This window comes from Carcharodon carcharias, chromosome 9, assembly GCF_017639515.1.
Source record: "Carcharodon carcharias isolate sCarCar2 chromosome 9, sCarCar2.pri, whole genome shotgun sequence".
Lineage (NCBI taxonomy): Eukaryota > Metazoa > Chordata > Chondrichthyes > Lamniformes > Lamnidae > Carcharodon > Carcharodon carcharias.
In genome coordinates, this window is record NC_054475.1 from 142677839 (window position 1) to 142701196 (window position 23358).

A 23358-nucleotide genomic window follows, 5' to 3' on the forward strand; every position below is an offset into this window, starting at 1 on the left:
TGAATTATTCTGTGAATCTGACATTTCTTCCCTCCTTAATTAGCAATGCACGTCCTTTGTGGTGCTATTTCTAAGCCTTTTTAAAAAATTCATTCATGGGATGTGGCCAGCATTTATTGCCAGTCTCTAATTGTCCTTATTCAGGGGGCATTTAAGAGTCAACAACATTACTGTGGGTTGTCACATGTAGGCCAGACCAGGTAAGGACAGCAGATTTCCTTCCCTGAAGGAAATTAGTGAAACAGATGGGTTTTTATGACAATCGGCAATGGTTTCATGGTCATCTCCAGATTTTTTTTGTTGGATTCAAATCTCACCATCTCCTGTGGGATTCAAACTTAACCTGGGTCCCTGGAGTACTAGTCCAGTGACAATACCACTATGCCACCACCTCCCCTTTAGCTTTTTTATTGTAATTTTTCCAGTGGCCGGCTGCCTGATTGGTGAGAACTTTATTTTGTTTCTCCATCCTAATTAGAGCCAGTTTTTTGAGGTTGGTCATATCAGTGAAGACCAAAAACCTTTCTTTATTTGTTGGAGTATTAAACACACTTGTTTTGCTCATATTACTTGTTTGCTTTCAAAACTCTTTCGTTTATAGGGTGTTTTTTAAATAAAAGGAATTTACTTTCAAATTTGAAGACTGTAACTTCTGAACTCTGGGGCATCATAAGGTGACAATCTCAAAAATATTGTTAAACATTCTTTATGACAAAGAACAGTAAATTTCATTCAATATTGAAATAAATTCTTCTACGCCAGCAGTTCTTTGTGCAGACTTAATTCCTTATTTCCATTGCTGTAGCGTGTATTACTGATGGTTTTAAAAGAAATTGTTAATCCTATTTCAGTGGATTTCCAATTAATCTCTGTGGGAGATTCCTGCAAGTATTGACATACTTTGGGGATCCCCCTATCCTAAATATTGAACGATGATATCAGTTATTCCAAGGGAATTAGTGCTATTGCTTCAGAAAACATTTTTATTGGTGTGCAGCAACAGCAATAATGACCTATTAAGTCAACCTATAGAGAAACCTGTTAGACCATGAACAGACATTTGTTCATCATAGAGATTTTGAAAACTTTGCTTGAGTTAGTTTCATGGTTGAATCTTAATTGGGAAATGTTGTGATCTTTTGAAAAAAAAATAGAATCTTAAAGGAACATTCATCCCTCAGCAATGTAGAAATGCCCTCTGTAAGCGTTTATAATAGGAAACTCTTTAAAGATGTAAAACTTGCTAGACCTATCACAATATGGTTTCAACTTTGCATTGCTTGGTGCTATAGAGTGACTTTCTGAAGTTCCCTTCTTAACTCCTTTATCAACTTTTGTGTTTTTTGCTCTCTTGTCAGTCAAATAAGTTTCTTCCATTTAAAATGCTGTTGATGCTCCAATCTTTTTTTGCTCAGTGTCTTCCAAGTGTACCTGCCCCAATGTTAGCTGCTTTTCAATCTCTGTAGTTTAATAGGTCATTTCCTTTCTGCCCTACAAGTTTCTCCGCCGCCTTCTGTTCTTACCACCTTGCTGCTGCTCCTTTTCTGTGAACCCGTCCTGCTCTGAGGTCCCAAGCCCCGCTGACTGCCCGTAGCAATCTTTCCTGCTTTCTGAAAAGCAAAATACTGCGGATGCTGGAAATCTGAAACAAAAACGGAAAATGCTGGAAAAACTCAGGTCTGACAGCAGCTGTGGAGAGAGAAACAGAGTTGACATTTTGAGTCCGTATGACTCTTCTTCAGAGCTAAAGAGAAGTAGAAATGTGATTAAATTTATACTGTTTAAGGGGTTGGCGGGGGGGGAGGTGGTGGGGTGTGTGGGTGAGCAGGTGAAGCTGGATAGAAGGCCAACAATAGGTGGGGGCAAAGGAGAGATTGATTGTCAATTTGTGGTGCACAAATATACAATTTCATCATGCTCCCACTGTGCGATGCATGTATTAAATTAATTATTCAGTACCCCAACCCAATGACTGAAAATTAAATAAAAACATGGATTTGTGCGCCATGCAAATTATTTCATCAAATATGCCCACATTCCATTTCTGTGGGCCAGCATAGTTCTTTCCAATTGTATGAAATCTGAAAATGTAAAATTTAATTAAGTGCCAAGTACTCCAGCCAACATAAAAAATAAATACTTGACTCTCACTGCCCAGTTAGCCAAAAATTAAATATTAATTTTCTGAAAGCTTTATATTAATTGATCAAATCTTACCATTTTGTCTCACGTGCTGCCTCAAACATGTGTGTACTATGCTAAATAATGGCCTCCATGCAAGTCTAAAGTGGGGGAGCAAAATCAGGTGATACAGGCCAGCAACTGCATCAAACATTAAAATAAAAACTTGTGCGTGCGCATGTCTAAATTACCCATGTTGGATACTTAACAAAATTCATATTGAAATTGGCGCAGCAATGATTTGACAATTGCAAATTTTCAAATAGCTACTTACAAAACATTTGAAGATACTTAGGGCATCATTGCTGCATTAAATGGATCTCTAACTCCTTGAATTCAGTTTTCAGCATTGAACTCAGTTTATAGAGTAGCTGAGATTTATATTGCCACTGAAAGAGCTTTCAGTGCAAAAATAGCAGTCAAGCAGTGAAATTAGCTTTGTATCCTGACTCACTACTGCATTTGAGTAGAAGTGAAACACCTCGCAGCTGACTGGTTTCAAACTCTTATTTAGAAGCATTTTGTTGCACTATACGATGCTCATTTCACAGGTTGTGTAAGTGTGTATCCTGGGATTGAGAACTGGCTTTGGAGTGAGAGTATATTTTAAGCTTTTGTGACTGCAATGCACTTGAAGAATCTGCACTCACATTGTTATGTGCAGTACAGCTGTCACAATAGATCTAGCAGGGGTGATGAAAGTAAAGCTTCTCTTGCCTTACATTTTTCCATTCTCAAATTGGTTCTGGCAGTGACTAGGGGTTGCTCCTATGACTCCTGTCATAGGAACATAGCATTCAGGAGCAGGAGTAGGCCATTCAGCCCTTGAGCCTGGTCTGCCATTCAATAAGATCATGGCTGTTCTGGTTGTGGTCTCCACTCCACTCCACATTTCTCCCCGCCCCCCCCATAACCCTTGACCCCTTTCTCTATAAAAACTAACGCCTACTTGAATTTATTCAATGACCCAGTGTTCACTACTTTCTGGGGAAAAAAATTCCACACACTGACGACCCTTTCAGAGAAAAAAAATGCTCCTCATCTCTGTCTTCAACAGTAGACCTCTTATTCTTAAACTGTGTCCCCTGGCTCTAGTCTCTCCCACAAGTGGAAACATCCTCCCGGTATCTGTATATCAAATCCCCTCAGAATCTTATATGTTTCAATAAAATCACCTCTCATTCTTCTAAACTTCAATGGGTATAGACCCAACCTGTTCAACCTGTCTTCATAAAATAAACCCCTCATCCAGGAATGAGTCGAGTGAACCTTCTCTGAACTGCTTCTAATGCAATTATATCTTTATTCAAAGAAGGAAACCAAAACTGTACACAGTACTCCAGATGTCTTGTCCAGACTTTACATGTTTTCATATATATTTACTGTAGGAAGAACATGACTGATTTATCTAATTTCTTTCAGGTGTTTTAGAGTCCTATGATAGATTCATAGAATGGAAATTCTTTTTATGTGAAAATAACTCAGCAAGTTTCACAATGTTACACGACATTATTCCTTGTTTTGTGATACTCTAGATGGCCTCTCCTTTGTCTTTGTGTTTTTAGGGCGCCAATGCCTCTGCTTTGGAGAAAGAGATTGGGCCGGAACAGTTTCCCGTAAATGAACATTACTTTGGCTTGGTCAATGTGAGTTATTGCTGATAGCTTTTGAGGCAGCCTTAAGACTAGTTTCTCCTATATGCATTTCAAAATGAGTTTGAGTTCTGTTTTAAGTGACACTTTTCCTTTTGAAACAGTGGAATTTTATTGCCTACACCACAAGAGTGGAAGCAAACTGGTAAAACTGTAAAAACTTAAATATTGCTGAAAAGAGAGAGACGAGTTGCTGAAACTTTTCATCTTGCAAATACAATGCCAAAAATACAAATGATCTCAGAAATTTGTACTACAGGAGAAAAGGGGTGCTGGTTGGTTGGCGAGTCAACTGTGATTGACTGAGGTGTTGCCATGGAGAAAACAATAGGGAACTATATGGAATAATTACCCACAAGCTTCATATGCTTGTGGGTAATTCAAAAAAGATGCATTGATAGAACATTATCCTCTTGTTTGCAGAGAATGGGTCCCTACGTATGAATATATGTTGCTTCTAACAAGTGTAAGTGAGCCACGTTATGAGCTCAACTGATTGTCTTAAATTGGCACAGGATTACCATAAGACGTAGGAGCAGAAGTAGGCCATTCTGCCCATTGACCCTGTTCCGCCATTCAATGAAATCATGGCTGATCTGATAATCCTCAACTCCACTTTCCTGCCTTTTCGCCATAACCCTTGATTCCCTTACTGATTAAAAATCCATCTCAGCCTTGAATATACTTAACGACCCAGGCTCTACAGCCATCTGTGGTAAAGAATTCCGCAGGTTAATAACCCTCTGAGAGAAGAAATTCCTCCTCATCTCTGTTTTAAATGGGCGACCCCTCACTCTGAGATTATGCCCTCTGGTCCTAGACTCTCTCACAAGGGGAAACAACCTCTCAGCATCTACCCTGTCAAGCCCCCTAAGAATCTAATATGTTTCCATAAGGTCATCCCTCATTCTTCTAAACTCCAATGAGTACAGGCCCAATCTACTCAACCTCCCCTAATAAGAAAATCCCTCCATACCCGCGATCAACCTAGCGAACCTTCTCTGGACTGCCTCCAATACCAGTACATCTTTCCTTAGATAAGGGGACCAAAACTGCTCACAGTATTCTAGGAGTGGTCTAATTAGTGCCTTGTATAGTTTTAGCAAAACTTCACTATCTTTATACGCCATTCCCTTTGAAATAAAGGCCAACATTCCATTTGCCTTTCCTATTACCTGCTAAACTTGTGTGCTAGCTTTTTGGGATTCATGCATGGGGACCCCCAAATCCCTCTGTGTTGCAGTTTTCTACAGTCTTTCTCCATTTAAATAATATTCAATTCCTCTATTCTTCCTGCCAAAATGCTTAACCTCCCATCTGCCAAGTTTTGGCCACTCACTTAACCTGTCTACATTGCTCTGTTGACTCTGTGTCATCCTCACCACTTGCATTCCCACCTATTTTTATGTCATCCGCAAACTTGGCAATAGTACATTAATTTCCCTCATCCAATCCATTAATGTATATTGCAAATAATTGTGGCCCCAACACTGATCCCTGTGGCACTCCACCCTGAAAATGCCTCCCGTAAACCTACTTTGTCTTCTATTAGTTAACCAATCCTCTATTGATGCTAATATACCACCCCCAACACCATAGGCTCTTGTCTTATTAAGTAGCCTTATGTGCGGTACCTTATCGAACATCTTTTGGAAATCCAAATATATTACATTTACTGGTTCCCCTTTATGTATGCTGCTTAGATTGTTCAGCAAACGCTGCTTACTCGCGAATCACATCTAACAGTGGACGTTTTGTTTTGGGTTTTGGAAGCATGGACTGGTTGAGTACGGCCTGTACTCTGCCTAATGCAAACAGCTGAAGGAACATTTTGTTTGTTTCGATCAGCCAATTGTTGAAACTAATGGGCATTACACTGGCACTGAAATTCATACACAATGTTGCTCAGTTGTTTGGTAGGAAGAATATCTTTTTGGCTGAACGGCAACATCCTATCAATGGAAAATACCACTCCCGTTACCGTTACATAGTAGCAGTGTGAAACGGCTTGCTTAACCTTTTTTTCAAATTTTTGAGATACTTTGCCTTTCCAGGGTAATTTGAGGTAGACCATACGAACAAGGAGCAGGAGTAGGCCATTCAGCCCTTCGAGCCTGCTCTGCCATTTAACAAGATTATGGATGATCTGATAGTAAGCTGAAATCTGCATCCCACCCACTCCGATAACTGATCACCCCCTTGCTTACCAAGAATCTATCCACCTCGGCCTTAAAAATATTCAAAGACTGCTTCCACCACCTTTTCAGGAAGAGAGTTCCAAAGCCTCATGACTCCCTGAGTGAAAAAAATTTCACCTCATCTCTCTTTTAAATAGGCAACTCCTTATTTTTAAACAGTGACCCCTAGTTTTAGATTCTCCCACAAGAAGAAACATCCTTTACACATCCACCCTGTCAATAATTGCGGCCCCAGCACTGATCCCTGTGGCACTCTGCTAGTTACAGGTTGCCATCCTGAAAATGCCCTTTCTCAAGATCCCTCAGGATTTTATATGTTTCAATCAAATTTTAGCATCTGAGTTTGGTTATGTTCCATGTGTCTAAGCTGCACAAACTTGAGACCTGAAAAGCTAAGAACAAGGCTGTTCCCCATCCCAAACCCTTTTGAAATAATTTTAAATAATGGAAAATGAGATTCTGCACCTGTCCGGTAGGTCCTGTATATGTTCCACATGTCTAAGCAGTACAAACTTGAGACCTGAAAAACTAAGAAAAATGTCATTCCCCACCCTAAACCCTTTTGAAAGGTCTTTTGAAAGACCAGGCACTTTTCAGGTCTGAATATGGTGGCCTTTGGTCCATATGCGAGTTTGTGTGACACACACAAATACCTGACCTAAAGATGATAGTTATTGCCCTGCAGGATAGCTTTGACCTGCCCTCTTTCTGCATCAAGCTTGCAAGGTGAAGAAGTGGCTAGGGCCCTATTTACAAGATTGTGGTTAAGGCCAGTCGTATAGTGCATGGAGCTATACAAGTTCCATCACATATACTGACCGGTGAAGGTAGGCTTGCGGTAGATAGAAGTGAAAAAATCATTAGCGGATTTCTGAATTAGCATGTTGAGGAAAAGGACCACATTAGACTGCTCCATCTCTAAAGTGAATTTCAGTGCTGGATGGAGTGCATTAAGATGTGTAAGGAAATCCTTACACCCAACAGCAATTTAAAGATAGTGAAAGTATCATCTAGGTATTGGAAATCTGCATGGGCATAGGGGGCTCGGGCTCATTCCATCAAAAACACATTTCTCATGGAAACCGATGAAAATGTTAGCAAGTGCTGAACCTAGAGGGGATTCCAAAGTGACACTATCTATTTGGTCATGCATACCACACAATTGAGCAACATCATGTATGAATTTCAGTGCTGGTGTGATGCTGTGCGCACCAACGATTGGCTGATTGAATCAAACAACATGTTCCTCCAGCTGTTTATAATAGAGTACAGACCATAGTCAACTGGCCCATGCTTGCAAAACACAAAACAAAACATATATTGTTAGATGTGATTCGGCAAAATCCTGGGGTTTACCATTGACTGGAAACAACTGGACCAGCCATGTAAATACTGTGGCTACAAGAGCCAGTCAGAGGCTGATAATTCTGCGGCAAGTAACTCATCTTTTGACTCACCAAAGCCTGCCCACTATCTCTACAAGGCAAAAGCCAGGAGTGTGATGGAATACCTTTTAATTGCCTGGATGAATGCAGTTCCAACAATACACTCTCAACACCATCCAGGACAAGGCAGCCCGCTTGATTGGCATCCTACCTACCACCTTAAACATTCATTCACCCACTACTGACACACAATGGCAGCAGTGTGTACCATCTATAGATGCACTGCAACACCTCACCAAGTCTCCTTTGACAGCACCTTCCAAACATGCGAACTCTACCATCTCCAAGGACAGCAGATGCACATGGACACCACCATATGCAAGTTCCCCTCCAAGCCACAGACCATCCTGAATTGGAACTATATCGCTGTTCCTTCACCGTTGGTGGATCAAAATCCTGGAACTCACTTCCTAACAGCACTTTGGGTGTACCTACACCACAGCAGTTCAAGAAGGCGGTTCACCACCACCTTCTGAAGGGCAGTTAGGTTTTGGCAATAAATGCTGGTCTAGCTAGTGACACCCACATCCCATGAACTAATATAAAAAAAATTCCTTGACTGGGCAGCACTTGCTGAACAATCTGCAGTCCGCTAATTGCTACACTAACAACCTATTTAAGATAATCAATCATGCTTGTAATGTGGCTTATTTATACTTGCTAGAAGCAAAATACATTCTTATGCAGGGCCCTGTTTGCTGCAAACAAAAGGAATATGTTCAAGCCTTACATCTTTTTTGTATTACCCAGAAGCATGGGGAGTCAATTGTTCTTCATTGCTTTCTCCGTGGCAATGCCTCGGCCAATCAAAGTTGACTTGCCAACCAATCAACACCCTTTTCTCCTATAGTATAAATTTTGGTGGCCATTTGAAAGTTGGCATTCTCTTGTTTATCCCTTGTTGTTAAGCCAAAAAACTTTGGCACCATGTCTCCTTTTTCAACAATATTCAAATTTTGTACTACAAAGCAATTGATTGTCACAGCTCGAAACACGCAATTCTGACAATGGGAGAAACCCCTTTTTGAATATACATAGCACCCATGCATAGAAATTAGAACAGGGTGTTCAGCTCAACCGTTTTCTGTTGGTGTTTATCCCCTAAAAACAGCCCTAATTCCGTGTGACCATCCTTTTATCTACTTATCAGTAATTAGTCACAGCTTTCAAAAAAGTAACCAAATGAAGTGTTGGCTGATCCATTTTGAAATGTGCAGGGACATCGGCAGCAATAGCTGCTAGTTTTCTGTAACTGGCTAATGAGAGCAAATAGATTGGAAAAATGTGAGACAGGAGGGATAGGAAAAGTGAAGTGAAAACTACACCTATAATGCTGTCATACACAGGCTTCCAGAGGTCTTGAAATAAGAATGTAGAAATCTGGAACCTTCATGGCCACACTATTGTAGAAAGCAGGAATCAAACCCTTGAGACCTTGTCCAGTTAAAACAGATTAATTTACTATTACATTGATTTTTCATCTTGTTTGAACCTATGTAGCCCATGGAATCCACGTGTCCTGCATGAAGGAGGTGGCTTTTCAAATTAGCCATTTATTATCACAGGAGAATTTGAAACAGTCAGAAGTCATGATAGGTGTAATTGCACTATAAAAAGACTTTTCAAAACATTACACTTTTTTTTTATATAGGCTGCTAAAGTATATTAAGAATGATATCCCAGTACTTGCCAAATCTTTTGACAATTGTGGTTAAAGATTATATTTCTGTTGATTTAAAATTTTGTGTGTTTTGTATAAATGGCAAATACTGCTGATTTCTTTCGGGCCCTGCTGTCCTTGAATTCAGTAGTGTGAATCAGCTGATTTTCATATAACCTGAAAGCATCACTAACTCATGAACAATGAGAAAGATGGACATTATTTCATATTCCTTATTGTGTATTTTGGACTTTTTTGACCTTGGTAGTTCGGCAATACTTGCTATTGCAATTCGGTTTTACAAGCACTTTACTTCTGTCGGCCGTTTCGGGAAAAGGTTTTGGCTTACAAGGTGCAGCCCAGGAAGAAGGAAAATCTGCTCACGTGCCTGTCTGAACTCTTTAATAGTATAGCAACACAGAAAAAGAAAGTTGGTGTGATACCACCCAAGAAATTCATTTCAAGGTTAAGAAAAGAAAACGGTAATGTGGACATTTTCTACTATTTGTTTGTTATGCAAAGACAATGTTGCAGCTAAATTTTTATTTAAATTTGATAAATTTGATTTTAATTCTAGGCTAGTTTAAAATTAAAATCATGTTGAGTTGAAGTGAATTTTAGAGTGCAGTGGAATTAATTGTAAAAATATTTTGCTACAAATTTTGAATTTGGACTGGATAGTAATTAGGAGTCAGAATCCTGCTTTATTTTACTGCACTAAGATCAGTTGTAGTGTCTCCATTTGGCTGAGAGTATAATCTAACTTTTTAATTTCAAAATTTCTCTTCTTAAAATTAAGGCAGATTCGAAACAATATCCCTAGAAAGTCTACTTAAATTGTGCATGAATTCCATAAATGATTGTCAGTTACACTTGATAGAAAGGAGATTACTAATAAACAGAAGTTGGTTAAAGCTTTCCAATGGCTGCCCTTGTTTTAGTAGATGCATAGACTTACTTTTTCATGAACTGTGAATTTTGCTTCTGTTAGTGTACAGCATCATTTGAAAAATGTTAATGTGACAGTGGCAGTGGCATTGCAATTTAAATCCAATTGACAGATTTCCTCAATTTACTTAGTTAGGCTATGTCCTTTCATTATGGTGCCTTTTGTGGCTTTGCAACACCGTATGATTGGTAAGTTATTCTTTGGGCTAATAGAAGTTCTGCACAATGGCACCTTTTTGGGGTTAAAAAAGCCCTTTCCTTATTGAAGCTAAAAAGGCAAGTTGCCTGAATGTTATTGAGGAAATCAGACATTAATCAAAATGCAGTGTATATTAATTAATAATACAAGACTGGTCAGAGTCTTTGACAACTCTTTTTGATGTTTCCAGAATTATTTGATAATTATATGCAGCAAGATGCACACGAGTTCCTGAACTATCTTTTAAACACAATTGCTGATCTATTACAAGAGGAAAAGAAACAGGAAAAGCAGAATGGCAAGCTGCAGAACGGTAATGTGGAAAATGAAGAAAGTGATAAAACGGAACCAACCTGGGTGCACGAAATATTTCAAGGAACACTAACAAATGAAACGAGGTGTCTTAATTGTGAAACTGTGAGTTTCAAAGGAAAATGTTGAAACCTATAAGTTAATGTGTATTGCTAATGGTGCAAAACAAGGACAGCATTTCATCCCCCGTTTGTTACAGAAAATCCCATAATCGTGCTAGTTCTTTCATTGCCAAATCTGCTCCAATTAAATTGGATGATTACAACTTTCTCAGTCCGACTGGGGCTTTCCAAATGGAAGCGAGGCTTTGTAGAACCATGCTTCAGTGAAAGTAGCCAGAGTTGAAATGGGCAATTCATTACAGATGGGACTTCTTCGCTGATATTGGGTATTGCCTGATGTAGTGCTATTTCATGTAGTACCTTTCATATCTAAGCTGTTGGAGAAACTTGCCTTTATATTTTGTCTGGATCACCATCTCGCCCTCCTCAACCCCACCCAACTCTCCAAAAGAAAATAAACAACAAAAAAGCTAATATCATGAAATAATTCTAACTAATGTTTTGTGGTTAAATGTCTTCTTTTCTCCAGGTTAGTAGTAAAGATGAAGATTTTTTGGATCTTTCAGTTGATGTAGAACAAAACACTTCAATAACTCATTGTTTAAGGTAGGTTAGTTTATAAATGTTTTTTAGCACATATATTTTTGGAAATAATATATTCATCTTGATGTGCATTCATATTAGAAGGCTAGAGGTATTGAGGGATTATTTTACAGTTTTCTGAAAGGTATCTTACTCACATACAAATCAATCTTTTCAGATTGAAACTGGACAACTTAAAAGCTGTCAGACCTACTGAATTTTTCCAGCATTTTCAGTTTTAATTTCATATTTCTAGCATTTGCAGTATTTTGCTTTTAACTTAAAAGCTGGTTCAGTTTGAATGTGGGTGTTTGGTCAATGCAGTTGATCCAAATGAAGATAACATAGTGAGCCAATGAAGTGGGTATTGTCGCTTCTGCTCCATTAGCAATAGCAGTGATGGTTCCTATCAAAATCAGGTTGAATTTTTATATTATCTTACCTTAAAGGATGAAAACGAATGCGAAGAACCTAGAAGAGAAGTTTAAAAATAAAACCATTAGGCAAGCAAGGAGAAATTCTGAAATCAAATTGTCAAGGAATATAATAACTAATAAAGTGTTATATAGACACATACATAACCAAAAGAAAATTAAAATAGGAATAGGCTCTCTAAAGGATGAGCAAGTTAAACTTACAGGTAATGACAGAGAACTGGCATGGAATTGATAGGCCAAATGGCTTTCTTTTGTGCCATAAACCACTCTGACGCTAGATCAAAACCTGGAAACTATAGACCACTCAGTTTAATGTCAGCAACAGGAACGTTACTGGAATCTTTACTAAAAGGATTGATAGAACATCTAGAGAAAAAAAAGTCATCATTGATGCCAAAATGTTTAACTGGTCTGAATTCCTTGAAAAAGAAAAAGAATGAAAAGAATAGACAAGGGTAATGTAGTAGATGTCATTTACTTGGATTTTCAAAAGGCCTTCAGTATGGTTTCACCGTCATCTCATGATAAAACTTAGAGCTTGTGGAGTCAGGGGACAAATAGCTGAATGGATAGCAAACTTGCTAAAAATAAGAAATGGAGAATATGGGTAAAGGGGAATTATTCAGATTGGATGAAGGATGTGGTGTTCTACAAGGATCAGTGATGGGACCACTGATATTTAGCTTACATTAATGATTTGGACTGAGGAGTAAATAACTCAACATGAAAATTTGCAGATGATACTAAACTAGCCGATATAGCTAACACTGAGGAAGAATTCAACTTAATACAAGAAAACAAGGTGGCAAATTAATTTTAACATAGATAAATGTGAGGCACTGCACTTTGGTAGGAAAAATAGAAACATTACCTACATCTTAGAAAATAAAAAAAAATGCATGGGTAGAAGAGCATAAGGAACTAGGAATGCAGGTGAACAAATCATTAAAAGCAGTCTCAGATGTCAACAAAGCAATAAAATTTTGCTAAGGAAGCACTGGGATTATTTTTAGGATTATCAAATTCAAAAGTAATGGCATTTTACTAAACTTGTATGAAACCCTGGTCAGGCTACAATTCTGGTCTCCATAACATATGAAGGCCATAAAAGCACTGGAGAAAGTACAAAAATGGATTTACAAGCTTGGTACCATATCTGAGAGATTACTGTTATTGGGAAAGGTTGGGGCTTTTTTCTTTAGCAAAAAGTCTTAGAGGTGATCTGATAGAGGAATTTAAAATTATGAATGGGTTGGAGAGGCTCAATGTGTAGAGAATGTCTCTGCTTGTGGAATAATCCAAAGCCTGAACCATAACTATAAGATCCTGACTCATAAATCCAAAGAGGAAACAAGGATGAAATTCTTTACTTGAAGAGAAGTTAGAATGTTGAATTGCTACCACCGGAAATGGGGCAGGCAAATAGCTTAGATGCTTTCAAAAGGAAACTGGCCAAGTACATGTGAAAAAAGGAAATAGAAAAATGTGCTGAAAGGCTGATTTGAGGTAGATGAAATGGCAAGAGACTTGTGTAGAGTATAAACACCCGCACAGACTAATTGGGCCAAATGGCCTAACTCTGTGCTGTATGTTTTGTGTAAAAATGAAGAGGACGACCCAGTTTTTCTCTTTTGGTTGGGCTTCCTCTTCATGCAAAGTAAACAAACTTCATTGCGAGCTATCAGTATGCAGCTAAGAGAACCATGACCTGCAGTGAGAGTTAGGGGAAATGTCTCTTTCCCCGCTAAATAAGCTATTACTGATCTGTAACTTGTTGTTTGACATTTTCTCCATTTCACAGCTTTGTAGTATTTACAACAAATCATCAAGAGGTTGAGAATTTCCAATATTGTGATATTTTGGAATACTATGGTGTGTGTGACGGCTTTTCACCTCCATTAATTCAAAACTGAACAACAGAAATTGTGGCAGGAACATGAACATTTTTTTAAACATAAAGACGATTCAGCCTATTAAAATACTGCATTCAAACTCCAGCATTTTCCTCATGTCACTTGTTTTCCTCATTTAAAGAATACCAAGTTGCTTTTCATATGTCAGTTGTGAAAATAATCAAATAATGCTATTTATTGCTGAAAAAAGAGACAAGGGGAAAATGGGGGGTGGGAAGTGCAGGAGCAGGTGCGTCTCTGATCAGTGTCCCCAATTGGGGGCGCACCATCATTTTATGTGGGTGGGCCAATTAAGGCCCACCCAGCGTGACGTCCGTCAGACATGCGTGCAAAAGAGCACACTGATCTCCCTGAGACTAAGTGCTCTCTCAGGGAGACTGGCACCGAATTAAAATTTGCAATAAAAATGATAGAAAAGTTTCCCTGACATGTCCCCTCATGTGACTGTCACATGAGTTGGGACATGTCCATAACTTTAACTGAAACCTTTACTAAAAAATTTAAATACCCTCATGAAACCTCATCCCAACCATGGATGAGGTTTAATGCTTTTTCTGGAGCCCACCAGGGCTCCTGACCTGCCCGCCAGCGTTAAGGTTAGACGGGCAGGTCCATTAATGATTTTAATTAGTTTCTCAATGGCCAGAATAAGCCGTTGACAGGTTGGGCACGCAACTGACTCGACTGCGCCCCCGCCGACCTGAAAATGGAAATGACGCGGGGTGACGCCGGGAGTTCCGCCCAACATCATCCCGCGTCGTTTTACGCATCGGTGAGCGGGCCCAGCCCTCGCTCACTGACCGGAAGATCCTGCCCATGCTGTTGAAGCTTTTTGTTTTGCATTTAGCAGGACAGATGCAGGAATGCCAAATTTCAAAGGGAAAATCATTTGTCCTGCATGAGAAAAGGGGTGCTAATTAGTTGGCAAGTTAGCTCTAATTGGTCGAGACTTTGACATGGTGAATGCACTTGGGAGCTATTGTCACCCATGCTTTTGGTTATTCAAAAAAGTGCAACGTCTGGACATGTTCCTTCTGCCTGCATTGGACTGGTCCCTGTATATGAATATGTGTAACTTATAGCAAATTTGATGTCGATTTAATAATCTTAAATTGGTTGTTAGTATAATTCTTAGCACACATCAGATTGTTCAGTAAATACTGCCCAATTGTGGAATAACATCTAATGTTAGACATTATGCTCTGAGTTTTGCAAGCATGGGCTGGTTGAGTATGGTCAGTACTATGCCTATTATGAATAATCAAAGAGACATGCTGTTTGATATGATTGTCAGCTATTGGGATGTACAGCCTTTGTACCTGGCATTGCACTGACATTGAAATTCATATACCTCATTACTCATTTGTGTGGTAGGTAGAACGTCTTTTGGCTTGATAGTAGCATCCTGTTAGTGCAAGACACCACTTGTGTTGCTGCTGCAAAGTAGCAACGTGAAATGGCTAGCTTCACCCATGCTCAAATTTTTGAGATCCTTTACCCTTCCAGGTTAATTTGAGGTAGACTGTGCTTCAGGTCCGAAAGTGGCAATCTTTGACCCATTCTTGGGTATGAGCGATATACAGCGAGCGTTGATCTAATCGGGGTAGCCATTATTCCACGGGATAGCTTTGATGTGCCCTACTTTACGTCAAGCTTTCAGGGTGAAAAACTAGCTCAGGCCCCATTTATGTGATTACCAATAAGGCCAGTCTTGTTGTGCGTGGAGCTGTAGGAATCCCAACATGTATATTGACCAGTGAAGTTAGGCTTGCGGTAGACAGTAATAGAGGACTCATTAGCGGATTTCTCAACTAGCATGTCGAGGAAATGGAACTTGTTAGACTGTAACAAAAACAGAATTACCTGGAAAAACTCAGCAGGTCTGGCAGCATCGGCAGAGAAGAAAAGAGTTGACGTATCGAGTCCTCATGACCCTTTGACAGAACTTGAGTTCGAGTCCAAGAAAGAGCTGAAATATAAGCTGGTTTAAGGTGTGTGTGTGGGGGGCGGAGAGATAGAGAGACAGAGAGGTGGAGTTGGGGGGGTGTGCTGTGGTTGTAGGGACAAACAAGCAGTAATAGAAGCAGATCATCAAAAGATGTCAACGACAATAGTACAATAGAACACATAGGTGTTAAAGTTAAAGTTGGTGATATTATCTAAACGAATGTGCTAATTAAGAATGCATGGTAGGGCACTCAAGGTATAGCTCTAGTGGGGTTTTTTTTATAATGGAAATAGGTGGGAAAAGGAAAATCTTTATAATTTATTGAAAAAAAAAGGAAGGGGGAAACAGAAAGGGGGTGGGGATGGGGGAGGGAGCTCACGACCTAAAGTTCCAGTTCAAAGGTGAATTGGAGCTTGGGATGGAGCACATTAAGGTGTGTAAGGAAATCTTACATGTAGCTGCAGGTTCAAAGATAACCATGTCATCTATGTATCAGAAATATGCAAGAGATAGGAGATTAGGGGTCATTCCATTGAAAATGTGTTTCTTATGGAAACTGATGCAAATGTTAGTAACAGTTGGCCCTAGACTCCATCTATTTGGGTATACATGGTGTCATTAAAGCTGAATTCAACAGCGTGAGCTGCTAAGTTCATGAGCTCAATGAATACAGATTTGGAAGGTGGCATATCTAGATTGCCATGATATTGAGACACTACGCATATGTCTATAGCTTTCTTGAGCAGCACATTAATGAACTAGGCTCGCAATGTCAAACAAACACATAGACATGGCATTGTTATCGATATGCAGGTTGCATATAATCTTCACAAGAACGATGGAATCCTTCACCGTGTATGTGGAATAGTCACTCAGAACTTAGTTGTAGCAACATGCTCAACCATTTGGCCAGTTCATGGTGTGCAGAACTAATTATAGATAAGATAGGGCATAATGGGACACAGCTTCTAAGTATCTTGGGCAGCATGTATATTTATGGACATAATGAGCCAGGAGGACGAATCGTATCATACACACCACAAGGCAGTTTGTTACTCTTGCGCAAGTCTAACAACTGTTTTTGTACATGCAAACAGGTGTGTGTGCAATCATGCTTGGCAGGTTCAATGGATACGAATTTGGATCTGTCATTAAGAAAGGTGTGCATTTTGTCAATATAGTCTTGCCTGTTAAGGATGACTATTCTATCCCTTTGCCTGGCTTGCAAATATGTATGTCTGGATTGGTTTCGAGGTCTCTCAATGCCACCAAGCATTCATACTGTATGTGAAAATCGGACAAGTCATTGGGTAGCCTGCAATATGCATTTGCTAAATCGGCTAGGTACAGTTTCAAGCGCTCAATATTTTCATTGGACACTAGTTTGTGGTAGAACAGCTGAGAGTAGAGGAGTTCAAACTCTGCAAGTACCTCTTCAGGTTTGATGGCGGACATAGGAACACCAAAATTGAAGCCATGTGCAAGGATGAACTCACTTTCAGAGAGCGCATGATAAGACCGATTCACTGTGTTTGGCAGCGCCGTTAATTGCATTGCCAAATCAGTTCTGCTTGAGTGAGTTTACAGTGCAAGCGTGATTGTCTTATTTGCACTCTTGTAAATAGGATCTGAGCCATTTATTCAGCGGACAAGCTTGGCACAGAAATAGGTTGCATCAAAGCTATCCTGTGGGATAATGGCTACCCTGACCTGATCATTGCTCACTGTGTATTGCACACACTCACAAATGGGCCACTTTTGGACCTGAAAAGTGCCTCAACTTATCCTGGAAGGGTAAAGTATTGCAAAAAATTTGAGCAACAGATGAAGTAGCTGTTCCTTGCCTTGGCCTTGGTGAGACCACACCTGGAGTATTGTGTGCAGTTTTGGTCTCCTTATCTAAGAAAGAATATACTTGCCATAGAGGAAGTGAGCAAAGATTCACCAGACTGCTATCCCAGGAATCAGGATTGCTGTATGAGGAGATTGGACCGACTAGGCCTGTATTTACTGAAGTTTAGAAGAATGAGAGGGGATCTCATTGAAACTTATAAAATTGGGACAGAGCTGGACAGACTGGATGCAGGGATGATGTTTCCTAGGCAAGCACGAGTGTATTGTGTTGAGATAAGAGGATCAGCCATGATCATATTGAATGGCGGAGCAGGCTTGAAGGGCCGAATGACCTACTCCTGCTTATATTCTATGATTCATGCTGCTACTAATCAGTAGCAACATGAATGGTGTCTTCCACTAATAAGTCATCAAGCCAAAAAGAAGCTCTGCCCATCACACAAATGAGTAATGCGGTATATGAATTTTAAGTTCTCCTGTGATGCGACGTACATTGGCTGTACTTCCCAACAACTGGTGGATCGTATCAGACAGCATGTCCCTTTGGCTGTTCGCAATAGGCAAAGTACTGAAAGTAGTCAACCATTTTGTGCTTGCAAAACTAGGAACTTAATGTCTAACATTAGATGTGATTCCACGATTGGGCAGCATTTGCTGAACAATCTCGAGTGTGCTAAAAATTATGCGACCAGCCAATTTAAGAATATCAATTGGGCTTGCAACGTAGCTCACTTACACTTGCTAGAAGCTGGATATATTCATATGCAGGGACCTGTCCTCTGCAGGCAGAAGGAACATGTCCAGGCATTGCACCTTCCTTGAATAATTAAAGCATGGGGACAATAGCTCTCTAGTGCATTCAGCATGGCAGAGTCTTGACCAATCAGAGCTAACTTTCCAACCAATCAGCACCCCTTTTTTATGAGGTATAAATTGTTGTCCCCTTTGAAATTTGGCATTTTTGCATCTGTCCTGATGAGTGCAAGACAAAAAGCTTTGACAGCATGGGCAGAATTTTGCCCTTGGTGGGCGTGTGGGTCCCACTGGCTTGGCGGCGGGCGGACAGCCAACCCCTGCTGCCGAAACAGGGCCCGCCGCCATTTTAACCGACGGGAAGCGCTATGTGCTTCCTGTGCGGGGTTGGCGGGGGAGGAGAGATTCCCCATCTGTCAAATTCCCCAATGTCACACGAGATGGGACATGTTAATAAATATCATTACATTTATTAAAGTTTTTAAAAAGGAACATCCCCGCCAGTGGATGAGGCTTCATGTATTATCAAAAGCCTGCTGGGGCTCCTGGCCTGCCCGCCAGCCTTGAGGTTGGCCGGGCAGGGCCTTTAATTACTTTAATTAGCCTGACAATGTCCTCTATTGGCCATTGAGAGGTCGGCGGGTGGACAGCTGATTTCGCTGTGCGCCCGCCTTCCTGAAAATTTAAAGGGACCAGGATGACGTCGGGGGTTCCTCCCGACATCATCCCGCGTCATCTTCCCGTTGGTGAGTAGGCCCCGCCCCCAAATCACCGATGGGAAAATTCTGGCCCATGTCTCTTTTGAGCAATATTCAAGTTCTGCACTGCCAAGCAACTGTTTGAATACTATTTGTCACCGTAACACTCTAAAACACCCAGATATCAATCCAGATCTTTAACTTTTGCAAAATAAATGTTCATTTGACTCCAAATAGTTGCCTTTTCTAGGCGTCCACATGTTCATCAGTATGTGGTTAAAGGGGAAAAATCGCTTAAAAGTTCCCAGTAAGGTTAGAAATGAAGAATTTTAAGCAAATGTCAATCCATTACAAAAAGAAAAGTTTGTATAATTGCCATTTGTAAATATTTTTAACCCTTAACCATACCATCAAGGGTATTAATATCCTTTTCTTATAACTATAATTTTAATAAAGGTTTATGCTTTTAAATACATAGGATATATTTAAAAGCATACAACCATCAATTATTAAAATTAAATAAAAATCATTTTTATTTAGTAATTCAGAGTACAGCTAGATAAATGGGAATGTATAGGACTAGAATAGTACTTTTGAAGCTCCATCTAATCAACTGCAAAGTACAAAAAACACCCCACCACTCTGTCCCCTGCTCTACTAACTTGCACTCAGCCAAAAATCCTTATAGCTCAAGTCTCAGCATTGGCTAAGTGATAACTCTCTCATTACTGAGTCCAAAGATTGTGTGTTCAAGTCCCGGCCTGGAGTGTAGAACATAAAATCTAGGTTGATACTCCAATGCCAAATGATGTGCCTTCATTTGGATGAGGTGTTAAACTGAGGCCCCAAAAGCCCCTAGGCAGGCATAAAAAATTCCATGGCATTTTTGAAAGAGGAGCAGATGAGCCCTGCTGTGTCCTGGCCAATATTTATCCCTTAACTGACTTTGCTAAAACAAATTATCTATCCGTAGTCATTTTTCTAATTTCTGTGTGTGAAAACTTGCTGTACCCAAATTGGCTGTTACATTTGCAACAGTGACTCAGTGTCAAAAGTACTGAATTAGCTGTGAGGTGCTTTGGGATGTTTCAAGGCAGTGAAAGGTGCTATATAAATGCAAGTTTGCTTTTTGTCTCATCTTTTGAATTTTCTGTTGGTATCCATTTCCACTGTTTCTGTTGGCCATCTAATTAACACACTCACCACCTCTGTATAAAATAGATCAATCTGAACTGTTCAGTTTTCCTCTTTGAATTCAAGTCCATGTCATTTTCAGTATAAATTTATTTGAATTGGAAGTGAGTAAAAAGTGATCTACAAATGTGGATTGGAATTTTATTTTTGTTTAAACAAGATGAACCTCCTAATAGGAATTGAGGTTATGGATCACACAAGTGATTCCATTACAGATCTGTGCTTATTGAGAATGGGACATTTTAGAGATCTTTGATCAGCACATGCAGTGCTGCTCCTTGAGTAGGCATGGAGTTCTAGGTGCTGTTCAAATTGGCTAATTTTAACTGATTTTATCTCAAATAATTTGTTCTTTGGGATTTAAATTTGAAAATGCTAGTTGTTAAGGACAGTGTTTGTGAAGGTAGGAATAAAAGCTTTTTCTTGAAAACTGTTGATAGGCCACCTTGATCACTATGTTCAGAACTGTGAGGGACAGTTCAGAGTTACAAATGAAGGTACAATTTGTTATTGATAGAGTACAGTTTCTATAGATGATTGGAATAAGTGGAAGCACAGTTACTACTTATGTATCTTTCCTTACCTATTTGGATTGCAACTCAACTTTCCAAATTCCCCTTAAGGTCTTGTGATGCCTGCTTGCTTGCCCTTTTATCACTGCTTGCCAAACACTTCAGTTTGAGCCATGCAGTCTCTGCCACTTCTTCTAAGTCGTGAGGCTGACCAATCCCATGGTACAACATTCATACTCAGGCTGTGACCATACAACGGGTATCCTTATGTTAAGCAGGCATTCTGTCCATCCACCCTGTGCTTCCTTCCCTCCCTCCTCCCCCAGCCCTTTGACTTCGGCCCCTTCACTCATATGGGATTCTGCTGCCAAAACTGGCTGTGTTATCCAACTGTGGGTCTGACCCCCACCCATCCCTCCCCCTCCCTTGACACACCTTCTCCCTTCATTCCACTGCTCTCCTGTCGATCCCTTACACATATAGACACCACACTCTCTCGGTCTCCTAAACACTATACGCACACGCAACCTGCTAAATTTCCACCTGAACTTATCACCAAGGTAACAGGCTGTAGCCTATTGGCTGCTCCATGTCTCATTGGGGGCCCAAGTGTACCTGAGTTCTTGATTGCCATATATGATAGCTATTCAGTGGAACCCATCTCTTAGTAGGTTTATGTGTCAACTCCCAACATCAGACTTTTGTCAGGCCCTGAGACCTACAATCTTCAAGTACAGCCTATTACATAAGGCAGCTTTATTGAAAACACATTTGCTAGAGTTTGTTATTTGTAAAGTGTGAGCAGAGAATTTTGTGCGTGATCTCTGAACAGGTGATTAATAGGCAGGTTTTCTGTAAATGAGTCTGATGTATTTAGAGAGATTTTCTGCATTTTATTTAGATTTGCCTCTAAGGAGCTCTTTAGTTGGCTTAGTGGGTTAAGATACAACCTAGTTAGTACAACACTATACAAATCAGAAGCTTTTGCACAAAGTCATTGCTGAGCTAGCTGATGATGGTTGGGGGCACTACAGTTGGACGTACAGGACCATCCCAGAGATAGAAAACATCAACCTTTCTCAATTGCTGTTCAGTGTTTCCTGTTTGTATGTGTGGGCATTTGAAGAAGCAAAGATTGGGCTCAGCTTTGCTATCCAAGTTTAAGTCATGGTTTGTTAAGAATAGCTGCTTGACTGATGGATAGGTGCTGATACCATGGCACAATAACTCCAAAATGTATTATGCATAGAATTTGAGGTTGCAGCAACAATTTGCATTTAAGCATATGTTGTTTGATTTGCTGTGTTATATTTTAAGGTTTGTGTTGGTACAATGAACAGTTTGCTTGATTCGACTGGTGCAAAATGTGGCTGCAATAAGCAAGTAAATTCAAGCTTCAAAATCGTAAATAGTTGGGAAAGGAAAACATTGATGCAAAATTGAAGATATGCTGTTCAAGTCTGGTATTACAGTCTATATAATTGAATATCTTCACAAAAGAAAGGCAGGACCTGAAGCAAATAAATTACTTTGAAAATGGCAAGGATTAAATAGTGGCAGTTCAGAGAGTTTGGCATTGCTTAATTATGTTGTGGTTTTATTCTTTTTTGTAGCTGTATTTAGTGCTATCTATTGTCACACTTTAACAAGTTGGTTATGTTTATTTCCCTGCTGACGTGGTTTTGCAGAATGCAAAATATCTAGCTGGTTCTAAAAATTACTGATGACCAAAATGCGTTATTTTGGGCAAAAGAAAAGAGTTAAAAGTTAAGATTTTCATTTTCAAACCCCCTTTGAGGAAAGTTCTTTAGAAAAGCATCTTTAGAAAATATCAATATGAAGCCTGTGAAATCAGTTTACTAACTTTAAAAATTTGAAATGTCCATTGTCAGTCACTGTAAAGTGAACATGGATGCCTGGGATGAGAAAGACCTTTTGGCCCACCCACCTTGCTTCCACGGAGAATGCACAATTGAACCTATCATATGGTCTTTAACTCATCCATTGTGTGCTAACCTTTACTGAGCCAATGGGAAAGTCTCAGCTGAAACTGGAACACTGCTATTATAATCATGGGATGCTTACCTATTAAAGCATTTTTGGTATGTGCTCATCTGTGGAAAAATAAGCCCTGCTCAAAATGAGGTCATGATCTTTCATCTTTGTTTCTTGATAAGAAGGCGTAATTGTGTCAAAAGTATTTCCAAAGTTTTAATTTTTCGAAGTAAATCCTACTTTATCTAATTTTACTTTAGGAAACAGGACATTTTCTGTGTTTTTCCACTGCTGGGTGCATACCTGTGATAGCAACATCAGGTAAGCTTTTTATTACTGAGATGATGGCAATTCAGTTTCAGTTAAACTGAAGTTCCCTCATGCTGTTCCATCCCTTCAGTAATCTCTGCGTGACTCAGCTGTGCAAAATTCTAAAATGCCTAAAAATCTTTGTGACCTGTTTAAGTCAGAATGCCGTTAAGATTATTTCTGCATTTTCATTCTTTACCATTCCTGTGGCCTGTAAAAAGCTGGGAATAAAAAATGCAGAGGTTTTGGGGGGCAGGGAGTAGCAGAGTTGAACTTCGTATTTGAGGTGGGCACCATCACTGCTCGGTAATGAATTGCTTTACCATTTTTTATATCCACTGTCTGTCATACACATCTGAATCAGGTGCTTCAGTTAAGTATGAGGTAAAGTTTTCATTATTTTTCTTAATCTCTGAGGTAAACCCCCTATACCAGTGTTAGAAAACCAGCAATTAGCATTTTTCTATATAGCGAGAACATTCAGAAGCTTTGTTATTTCTTGTGAT

At 39.6% G+C, this 23358-nt stretch overlaps 1 protein-coding gene across 1 annotated transcript in view; it reads left to right on the forward strand.

The window, feature by feature from the left end:
* The first annotated feature begins 3749 nt into the window (after positions 1–3749).
* The window catches only part of LOC121282600 (ubiquitin carboxyl-terminal hydrolase 12-like), a 30174-nt gene continuing 10565 nt past the window's right edge, over positions 3750–23358 (forward strand). Inside the window, exons 1-3 of the mRNA XM_041196369.1 lie at positions 3750–3827; positions 10474–10700; positions 11187–11263. Of these exons, the coding sequence (XP_041052303.1) occupies positions 10491–10700; positions 11187–11263 (287 nt within the window). The 5' untranslated portion in view covers positions 3750–3827; positions 10474–10490. The remainder of the gene's footprint in view (positions 3828–10473; positions 10701–11186; positions 11264–23358) is intronic.